This window comes from Rhipicephalus microplus, chromosome X (genome assembly GCF_043290135.1).
Source record: "Rhipicephalus microplus isolate Deutch F79 chromosome X, USDA_Rmic, whole genome shotgun sequence".
NCBI classification, from domain to species: Eukaryota; Metazoa; Arthropoda; class Arachnida; order Ixodida; family Ixodidae; genus Rhipicephalus; species Rhipicephalus microplus.
The window spans coordinates 447,609,401-447,620,643 of record NC_134710.1 but is presented as its reverse complement, the minus strand read 5'-3'; the positions used below and the strand labels follow the sequence as shown (position 1 = coordinate 447,620,643).

General features: G+C 45.6%; 1 protein-coding gene across 1 annotated transcript; it reads right to left on the bottom strand.

Annotated features, from left to right (window-relative positions):
- Positions 1-616: 616 nt before the first annotated feature.
- Positions 617-10,472, bottom strand: LOC119160877 (uncharacterized). Its single transcript, XM_037413146.2, has 6 exons — positions 10,215-10,472; positions 4,730-4,780; positions 3,995-4,066; positions 2,952-3,011; positions 2,154-2,446; positions 617-928 (listed from the first exon to the last, which is right to left on the bottom strand). The coding sequence occupies exons 1-5, from the start codon at positions 10,299-10,301 to the stop codon at positions 2,201-2,203; spliced, it is 516 nt and encodes a 171-aa protein (XP_037269043.1). The 5' UTR covers positions 10,302-10,472; the 3' UTR covers positions 617-928; positions 2,154-2,200.
- Positions 10,473-11,243: the final 771 nt, after the last annotated feature.

Below are 11,243 nucleotides of genomic sequence, written 5' to 3'. Positions count from 1 at the left end.
CCTAACCACCATCCCCATAGAAAGAGCAAGTATGGCGTTTTGGTCACGGACAGCGCAACGATTCCTTTTTCTGGCTAACAGCGTTGTGAGTGCGTAGTTGGGCACATTCCACGAAAGCAAAACCTAATAAATCACAGCATCTCAATGTGCGAAGAAATATATTAGACTGAGTGATGGTGTCATCACCATATTTACGGCAATGAAGTAAAGCATCCCGAGGTTCGTGCCTTTTCTTCGTCCTATGTAAGCACTGTTTTTTTTTTTTCACTCGTAATGCGGATGCTATCGCGCTGTACGCAGCAGCTTATAGATGTCGAAATATACAGCATATGTGTGACACCACAGCCAAATATAGCTGGGTCGAGAACGTCACTGGTTACACTCAACCAATGCTTATTGCCAAGCACTCGGTCTACTTATTCAAAATTTTAAAAGCGCACAAGATATCACAGAGCATTGCGCCACTGCGAATTAATCACTGAAAAGTCCTCACACTGAAAGAGGTGTCTCCTCGAGGCCTCAGAGTAAACGCGCCACCACTGTTCGTTGGCGCGTAAAGAGTTTTCATAGGAAAGACAATGCACACGCAACAGGAAATACACTCGCAGACAGGCCCTACAACGGGGAAACGAATATATTCTTTATTGACGACTATTTTGATCAACAAGGGTATTTTTTTTTTGTTTCCGGGGTGGTCTTTCTTTGTCCGTGGTCGTAGTCGAATAGCATTTCCCCTTTGGTTGTGACGCCGAGTAGGAAGGAGGAAGCCGGCGTCCAATACGAGAGAGAGATAGACAAAAGAAAACCCAGAGGAGCGTTTCAGTGGGGTTCAGCAGGAAGTCGGAAGAAATGAGGAAATGACTGGAAGCTGAAGAGCCCAGACTGACGATTCATGGGGCTGATTTGGATCACAACGTTGCTTTGAGAACTGCGACAAATGCAAACAAAAACGAGGTCGTCAGCACACCGTGTGGCCTATGGCGTCTACTTGTGTACAAGCGCTGCGAAAATTTAGGACGGAATAATGGTAAATAGAGGTTTATAAAATGGGCGGAAAGAAGGCCCATTTGTTCGTCTACCCTCGGTGTGATTTTCCTTTAAAAAGATACTGCCACAACGCTCATTAAGCAATGATTATTTGGCGCAACCTGAAAATATTTGTGACGACGAAGTTGGCGTCTTAAAACTGCAAATTTATTCCTTCTAAAGTTAAAACGTTCACACAAAATTTTCTTCTTTTCACTCCTGCCATCTCGCATTTTCGATCAATCCTTTTATAAGTCTTATCTCCGGAATGTGCTAAAACACAGCATCCACCTTGTAAGGCAAGACCTGCGAGTGTAAGGTGCTGTTTCTAGGAAAGATCATTCAAAAACAAAAAAAAACAATGGGCAATTTCTAAGCAAAATTTCACTTCCCGTTCGATGCGATCGTCACGTTACGGGCGTGCTATGTAATATGAGTGCAGTACTGTTTTACAGTTATGTTAGGCACTGTGTTTCTACGTTACACCACTGTTCTTCCACCTAGCTGCTTTTGTTTTCTTTTGTTTTCAGTGGGACGTTATTATCAAAGTTCTTCAAAAATAGTCTTATTACGCTAATTCACAATTAGGTTTTAATGACGTCATTCTAACGTATTGTCGTTCTCTGTTCTCGAATAATAATAAAAAGGCATTTTTTGATGTTTAGTGTACACTTCCTCAAAGTGTTGCAAAATGTTCTTATTGTGCAGTCAGACACTTTTATGAAAGGAATGGCTTGTAAATATCTACTGGTGCAGATGTACACTTGGCCACATTTTGCTGTTAAGCTTGACGATTTACCTAGAAATAATACGGAAATATATCTGGTCAATATACCAGACCCTTAGACCCTTCTGGCAAGGAATATTTTGCAAGTTGTCGCGTTCGAAGGCAATCGGTGCACGCATACAGTGTCTGAGAATATTCATTACGTTCCAAATTATATCGAACGCTTCGTCCAGGCGAACGCACTGCACAAGAATAAATCTACCCACTCTCGCTTTCGGTGTTTATGGCAGCGCGGCAGTATGCGTGAGTGTTGAAGCATCGAAATACACCGAACACCAATAATTTTCCTCCTCAAACGATCGTGCAGCGTAATAAAAGTGCAGTCTACAGCGGTGCTCACCTCGGAGTCAGCGAGGAGTGAGGGGCCGGATAGGCTAGGCCCGAAGCTTAACCATGGGCCGGCGCACCAGCTCCACCCTGGATCTGAATGCCACAAATCTGGGAAATGTGGTAATCCATACAGGCCTGGTAAAGCTGCACTTGAGCCACGAACTGGTGGGCGAATTTCTCCTCGGCCTCCTTCTTGCACTCGTCGTGCTTGGCGAGCACCTTTGGCTCGACGTCGGCAGCAAGCTTCTTGTTCAAGATCTCAGTCCTGGCACGGTCGAAGCGGTACTGGCCATTCTTGTTGAACTGCACACAGATCGCTTACACCCTATAGTAACAGGACGCCTCAGAGGACAGTCGTGTAAAAAAACGGATCAATATACAGGGATTTTTTGGCGACTAACTCTCGCCGTTAGTTTTATTTCCAGAAGGAAAAACGAAGGTGAAAGTTTACAAGTTACATTTCACGCCGAGACTTACGCACATGTGACTTCAGAGATGGCACATTTTTCTCCGGGTAATTCCTGAAACTTGATACGCTATACCTCTGGCTCCACCGGAGGAAAATATCTGGTCAATTAAAATCAATCTACTCTCTAACAGAGGCCATAAAAATTGGCAACATCACAGCAAATGGCTCCAGAAATATGAAATAAACACCGCTATCGGCTCCTACATTTCACCAGTTTTATAACTTGAAAACTCTCTTGCAGCAGAAAAAAACGGTACTTTTGGTATTGGGGAGTCTTACTTTACTAAGAAGCGAAAAATGGTCCTTCTAAAGCGCATTCCTGTTGCGATTCTCACTTACCCATCCTTCGCTGTGGAGAGCGCAAGTGGTAACGTCCTCACGGTGCTGCTGGATCACAGTCTGCATTGCAAGAAACACGAGGCATTCAATGCACACCTGTGGTGAATGCCAGCATGCCATTGTGAAAGGTGAAACCTCACCTAGATCGTGCAAGTTGAAAGGCCATGCACACTGATTGATTTGACAGTAGTTTCGAAATAGGTAGTCTACGAATGTCTAGCTATAATGTGGTATTTATATTGCTCGATAAGAAGAGCACACGATTACGCCACTGCACCCCTCGCGTTCAGTATTTTCCTTATCCGTGTCCACGCCTTTTCATGCAGTTTCATATTGTCTATAAGCTGTGAACCAACTGACCCACCAGAAAGTCTTACTGAATTACGTGTGACAGCGATGTCTTTGCAGGATGCACTCCCCAATGGGCATTCTACACTACATGCTTCTCTTTCAAATATTTTCAAACAATACTTTATTATGTAATGCGCCCAGCAAAGAAAATCCCAGGCGTTTTAAAGCTACTTGTTGGCCAATATATCTAAGCTGGCACTTGTTTCGCAGACCTTGTACATCCTTTTGGGTAGTACAAAAAGTGCAAAGGAGAGCGTTTACTATTTACGTGAAGATGACTGCATGATTGATATTTTTGAAAATTGGGACTAAACTGGCAAAAAAAGTTAGGTCAGACTTTAATTGCAACATGTACTATATTATTTTCGAAAGGTAAGGTGAAACCACTTGATAACGCAATACCAGTGAATAAGCTATCTCCACATTTGTACGTTGACATCGATAACGTTTTCACGTCTAAATCAAAGGCGATAGTGGGGTAGCTGACTCGCACTATTAAAGCTAAGTTACCTTTTGGCATACAAGCTATTTTTCAGCGGTCAGAAATGGTACGCTGCAGCTTATTGGCAAAAAAGGTTCACCTCTGTGGTTTTACGAGAGCTAACGTTTCAAGACATATGAAAGATCCCTCCTTTCTCGATGGAAAGCTGTTCCCAGGCTTCTTAAGTCATAACCGTCACGCAGAAACTCACCTCATTGGCGTGCTCGACGTCTGGGAGGGGCACCTTCTCGAGGCAAGTGTCAATGACTAGGGCCTTCTGTTGCTATTGGGGTAAAAGACAGGCAGAGTGTGCGTTACCCAGACAATTTCTTCACTAAAACAAAAGGTATACAAGCTTTTGTAGCTACGAGAAAAGGCGTTTGATCATTATCAGATAATAACGCAAGTGTGAAAACCGCAGACTGTAGTACGCTTTCAACGTGACCCTCGACAACGTTAGTTATGGAGTAGCTGCGTCTCGAAACCAACCGAGCCGAAAAAGCTACACGTAGTTTCAAACGTACGCATGCATGCATACCTGCGCATAAACAATGCACGCACTGGTAAAAGGAGCACAGCACCATGGGGCCGCCAATTCATTAAACCTTGCCTTTCTTCGCCAAGGACTGGTTGGCCGCCGATAGCGGCGAACGCAGTTGACTACCACGCACATCCTTGGGTGAGGTCGCTAATCGTTTCCGCTCTGATTTCTCTTGGCCGCGGTGGGCGGCAAGGTGACGCCACTCTTGGCGACGTGCTTGGTTGCTTTCCCAAGCCATAATACAAGCAGGCAATCAACTCACTTCCTGGGCAGCTTCATGCGTTCGCGGTGGGTGCCCAAGTGGGCGGCCCCGCCTTCGCTGCGCCACGCGATAATCCCACGGAAAGAGCGGTGTGCCCTTGTGGCGAAAAGAGACGGCAATTATGCCTCTTCAGGCGGACTTACTCTTTCCTCCTTAGATGGCTGCAGTTGGGGGCACTTTCCCCAGTTGATCTCCTGCGAAGAAAAGAGAGAACCGACGTGAGTGCATTGATATTTCAGAGAATAGCGATGTCGAGAGAAAAGCTATCGCTGTCATGGTCTAAGTGAGGCCTCACGGAAGCAGAGCATTAGTGAAGGGGGCCTTCGGCGATCGGTGTCATCGTCAGCGACCCACATCCATCCCACGTGTCTTGCACACAAAAAGGTGCTCTGTCTGTGCAAGATAGTCATCTGGACGCGAACAACGTGACTGTCTATGTCCGGGTGCGTTATTTACACGCACGCCATCAGTCAATGCAGCAATGAGTCGTAAGCGAAAGACAACCATGCAACGTTTGCAGTAAAAGTCGACTTCTCAAAAAATCATGAAAGGTTGTGCTGCTTAGGACTTCCGGGATGCTACAACTAAACATAAAGCTTGCGTTAACATCATCACAGTCGTTGCTAACGTTCTAGGCAGGCTTTGCACCTCACCTACGAAGCTCAATACGTTTATTGAAATTCCAGTCGACAAGAATGTATTTCTTTTACAATTCTTCGAAATTCATGTAGTATTGCCATGGTACGACTCTGTGCATCTTTTTTTATGATCAGGATGTCGAGGCAGATTTAGAGGAGCGTTGTGATAGTTCTAAATGAGAGGTTAGTGCCAATGCGCGTTTCAATTCTTCAAGCTGAGAGCACCCGCAAGCAAAAAAAAATACTATTACAATAATCAATGAATTCACTGTCTACGAGTAAACGTATTTTTAATCATTTCTCTTTAAAATATTCTAAAGGACGTAAAATGGGACCTGCCATAGGTAACAGCATCACTCCCAGAACCTAACTACGCCACTAAGATGGCGAACACTTCGCGATCGGTGAGACAATACGCCACAATTCACTTCTCGTGACATATTCTAGCTGTCAACTCCAATCAAGCCACAATGCTTCTTTTTCTTCATTTCTTTTTTTCTTGTTTTATTGGGTAACAAACCGCCACGCAATGGCATCGCTAAAACAATTTCTAACAAGTTTCAGTACCGTACCGCGGCGCGTATAATAAATGTCGATGCAGCTCGGATGAGAAAGTATCGAAAACAATGAATACCCCGATAAGCTTCCCCATTTCAAAATCTTATTGTCTTTTCCTGGTTCCACGTCGTGTCTGACTTGCCGCTTCGAGGAAAAAGAAGCCGGTCGTGATATCAAGACCCAGTGCTCCCGTTGTCGACTGATCCCCGCCGCCGTTGAAACCGGTCTTCCCGAAAGTAAAAAGCAAGAGCGCCGGGACGCGATAGCATCGCAGCCCCTCGCGTCGTCTTCTCGCCTCTCAAAATGTGGATCACGAAGGTGGGCGCTCGCACTTGCGCGGAATGCGCCGATTTCACCTCGCCGCTCTCTTCGCGCCGCATGTAGAGCGACCGAGTGATGCAACACTGGTTTGCGTCAGCATGGAAAATCTCGCGACTAATTGCCTTCTGGGGCCACGACACAACCAGTGAACTGGAACAAAAGCCACAGAGTAGCGCATCTTCTTTGCCCACTTATGGTTTTCTCTCTTTTTTTTCTGCACCACTGACTGTAGAAATTTTGTGTGGCGAAGCGGCGTAGATTTTTTCAATGTGGCGTAGAATGTCTGATTGATTGATATGTGGGGTTTAACGTCCCAAAACCACCATACGATTATGGGAGACGCCGTAGTGGAGGGCTCCGGAAATTTTGACCACCTGGGGTTCTTTAACGTGCGCCCAAATCTGAGCACACGGGCCTACACCATTTCCGCCTCCATCGGAAATGCAGCCGCCACAGCCGGAATTCGAACTCGCGACCTGCGGGTCAGCAGCCGAGTACCTTAGCCACTAGACCACCACGGCGGGGCGGCGTAGAATGTCTACGCTATATCAACTGGTGAGAGAGAAACGGGCTTGAACGTTTCGCAGCTGGCCAAGTTGGTGGGGATGCGTTTTCGTGAAAAGTGCATTGAACCACGCATCCTTTGAGACAATGCATTTTGTTCGCTAATTTCACAGTCAACCCCTTCTGTAGCTATCGTAGTACAATTATGAAGAAACACACCCCCTATGAGAATGAACAGTAGTAACGTCAAAAAGCGAGATCCTTGAATGGCAAAAATGAGAAGACCGATGAGACTTGATGCTTGGTCATCAGCCTGCAGAGGTTCACAATTGCTGCGAGGTCAGCCTCCTCAGCAGACCGCGTGAGCCCAGCACAATCTCCCGGTGATCTCAGAGTGGGTGCGGTATTAAGCGCACGTGCTCGGTTAGGCGCATCGTACGGGTCAAGCTCTTTGGAACGGACTGAGGCCATGAGCCAACTCAGGACTAAATATATATATATATATATATATATATATATATATATATATATATATATATATATATATATATATATATATATATATATATATATATATATATGCAAAACAGTTGCTTGGTGGCGTTCGACCGCTCAGCTACAAGAGCCAAAATGGTTGGGTAATCGCTTCGCAAAAACTGGTTTTTTATCCCTGCGAGCGCGGAGCAGCATCGAACGGTGCTCTAGCGGGTGGCCACGTCACGCCAGCCAGTAACTAAATATAGGCTAACCCGTTCGTCTGGCCGAAGACGAGTACCTGCCGTTCTATTCGCTTCCCAGCCAGACGTCTTCACGCCATTGTGTGGTTGTTCTTTGGTGAGCCTTGCACCAAAGGGACTTTGTTCTGTTTGGATCATGGAGAAGAACGTTCGCACTTGAACGCCTTGGTAGGTTCAACGGCTGTCGGCTGACCGGCTTTGAGTAAACCACCTCATCATGCGGGCGCCACAATTGGTATATTCAAAGGTCAACTGCGGAAACCAGCGACTGACTCGCGGGCAAAAAGAACATTGACTAGTTTCACAGCACCTTTTTTGTTATTTCTTGGAAATTGATTATCGAATAATAAATATCGGATTTTTTTTACATATTCTATAGAACAGTTTCCTAGATTGTGGTGAACTACCTGCCGTTGATATTTGACAAATTAGTCCGCATTTACGTGACAATCTTTTCGCATGCTCATCTACATCTACAAAGCTGCCTTTGCAACGCCCTCCAATACATTTTGACACGAGCCCGTTTCAAAGACCGGAATTAACCAAATTTCTCAATTTTGGTAAACAACTACCATTTAACTAGTGGGTCAATATAGCGTAGCAGTCTTCGTCGACGACAGCAGTTTTATCAGCCAAGCTCTTCTACGTTTTATTCGGACAGGTTGTGCAGGTAGGTAAGGCATAAATGCTGTTTGAGAAAATGAAAATGCTCCGCTTTCTCAATAATATCGCCACATCGTCCAGCGTAGCTAGTGAGCTTCTACACAAGTGTTTAGGCTTAGATAACTCAATCGCCATTTCTATTATAATGGTTGTAACGGGGCCTTAATTGTTCAGAAGTCCAGCTAAGACATTGCAAGATGCTCACCACTATTTTTACTTTTTTGGTACTGTTTTTTTTCTAAGCACCAACATGAACGAATGAGTTCTGTTTCACCCGACTGTCTATCTCTGCGCAAAAAAAAACAACTACTAGAAATTATTTGGCGCAGGGCAAACCGGGTAAGGAACATGACTGTGAGCCGATCCACAGCATGCTCCTGCGAAACACTAAGTAGTTGATTCTAGCCTTTCAATGCTTGATGCTGAAAAACGCCGCGAAAAACATTTGAGTCCGCACCATGGTTGTAGTTACCACAGAATATTTTATGTGAGCGCTGTGATCACGTTTTTGAGCAATTTGCGCATAGCTGCTGAGCTCTAGAATCGGTTTCTCTCTGCAAAGCCAATGTGAATGCACACAGGCGGAACCACTCGTTAAGCAACATCTGAATTGTAAGCGGATTGTAATTTGTCCATATATCAAAGGGCTGTGACTTCATTTCGGGCTATATAAAAAGTGAAACCGCGGACTTGCTGTAGTGCCTGTAATCAGATGGTATATCAAACGTAGTGGTTGTGCCAAACTTTTTTTTTTCTGTTTCACTGCTTTTTCTCACTTTCAACCATCTCTCACAACGCGCCTAATAGAAGCATGAATTTGATGCTGCCTGGATCAGCTTTTCTGCAAGGCTGCCTGTTTTATTTTTACATTATGCATTCAGCTGCACTTCAGTGGGGGCGCTTCAATGAATACTTTTTGAATTTACTCAAACCGCATTATCACTCTCCGTTATCAATATCTGTGAGTGTTGCAAAACTTCACAGTACATAGTAGACAGTATACACACACTTTTCGCTGTTTTAGAAGGACACTCTCTGTCCAATTTCTTTTCGTATGTATTGATTACTACTTGGCAAATCAAAATATATTTCTGGAATTCGATTCGAGCTAGTAAAGCCACCCGCAGGCAGCTTTTTTTATTCCCGCTGCGCTCCATCTGTATCTACTCGGTGGAAAATAAAGATCTGAGTCAATTTAGTTTGAACTGCTGAACTTGAAGAATTCAGCGTGAAATCACGCTTGGCAGTATTCGTTAGGCAGAGTTCTTTTTTCTTACGCTTCTTTTTCGAACAAAGCGAAACCAGCCATCAAAAAAGCCATCAAAGCTCCTCGTAATATTTTAGTACACCTTCGCGCAAAAGCAATTTTTTTTGTTTTCAATATTAATCACTGCGTGTTTTTGCACGCTTCCAATAGTGATGTGAAAGACAAACGCTGCGATAGCCATAACAAGGTTCATTTAAGAGCTAGATTGATTGCTTTGACAATCAAGGTATGTGTCACTACTTTTTCCATGTAAAACTGTCACCGCAGATACCACAGCGGAATTGTGTCTCCATAAATACTCTCTTACAAAATTTAATTTTGGAACTAATCAATACAAAAGTGGGAGAAAGGCTCCATTGTCAGGAAGTAACGTTTAACTGCTATAGCTAGACAATGTTTTTTGTGCGTTGGCGCCTCGAATTCAAGTGTGCTCCAAGATGATTGAGTCTGCTCAAGGATTGTCAGTACATTTATGAGGCGTTCGCACTCGTAATACAGCGAACGACGCTTTTTAAAGGGCGAGCACGAGCAGTCGTGATCGTCATTTATAACTACATCCTGCTTTTGAACAAGCTGGCGGCGCTCATCTGAGCAGACCACTCATTGGTCGAGGAGATAGCAAAAAGAAAGAGCTAACGTGCAAGCACTGCAAGCAGGATTTTCTCCGTGACCTAGATAATTGAATTGCGGCCGGTGCGCAGTCGACACGGCATTGAGAGCAAGCGTGACGGACAGTCGCAAGCTCCTTTTGGGGGCAAAGGACTATTTATCAAGCGCGGAAGATTAAAAAACTGATCCTGCTTTGAGATGTTACAATCTCTCCACAGAATGCAAGCCCCTCTAGTCAGACCAACGTCTCCTTCCAATGTTCGCCTCTGTCCTGGACAGGAGACATCGTTCACACGAATGAATGACACGTGGGGGGGCCACAAGTCCTTACCGGGCGCGGTGGCTCGGCACCTGCTGTCTGGGCGTAGGCCGGAAGGACGAGCACACAGAGGATGAGGGCTGCCTTGAAAGCCACCATGTTTGTGCACGCTTAGTCGCTCCGCCGGGCTGAGAGTGGAGAGAAGCTGACCGAACACCCGCGGCTACGCCGCTTATATAGGCGCCGCCGCCACTTGCGCTGGGATCCAGGCTAGTCCGGCCAACCGACGCTGCCGGCAGGCCATTGGGCGCCTCGCCGGTGGCTTTCCCGGTATTCCCTCTCCACCATTGCCCTCTCTTCGGCGGCCTCGGCAGCTGGCAGCGCCAGACGCTACCAGATCTTCTTTCAAGGTCCTCGGGAGTTGTCGCCGCGGATGGTCCACTATTCTTGGAAATCCACGCCTTGGAACCACTCTTCCGACGATTTGCGTAACGTCGAGGAAATCACCGCATCCTGGCTGGGTAGGCGTGACCTGGTCAGGTGGCAATCACACTGCCGGCAATGGCCGCGCACTTCACCCTTGCACTTGTTTGTTTGGCTGATTCCAGTGCGAGACACGTGCTTCGACGAATTCTGGAGCATGCCCTTTCACTTGCAGTCGATACGGATACGCGTCAGAATGACCGCCTCTTCGCACACACTCAGTGATTGCTGCCTCGGGTACAGAAAAACAGCTGCTAGAATCCTGTTTATTCACAGGTGCTTTTCAATGAGTTAACTCGTATGTTGGGGACCTGCTCTTTGTGGTGCACTGTGTATGAGTAGAAGCATGACCGGTTTGTCGGCCGCTTTGAACGGACGTCGCTCTGCATGGGAAGGCTGCAGATTACTTACTATAAGTTACCAAAAGGCGACATCAAGTAGCCTAAAAACTTGACCTTCATTCGTAGACAGACTATTGAGGTCACAAAGAAGGGCGTTCATCCAAAGAAAGTTCTCGAAGGGATTCATGCAAAAGAACATCCATACGACTATAAATATTAACGAAAAGATAAACGACGGCTTATGATTTTATTAAAATATATGCAATGTATGCCTGCG

Excerpts from the sequence above, each read along its gene's own strand:
- LOC119160877 (XM_037413146.2), bottom strand. The coding sequence starts at position 10,301 with ATGGTGGCTTTCAAGGCAGCCCTCATCCTCTGTGTGCTCGTCCTTCCG. Across the intron at positions 4,781-10,214 it reads GTGCCGAGCCACCGCGCCCG|GAGATCAACTGGGGAAAGTG; the intron begins GTAAGGACTTGT and ends TTTTCTTCGCAG. Across the intron at positions 4,067-4,729 it reads AGCCATCTAAGGAGGAAAGA|CAACAGAAGGCCCTAGTCAT; the intron begins GTAAGTCCGCCT and ends TTACCCCAATAG.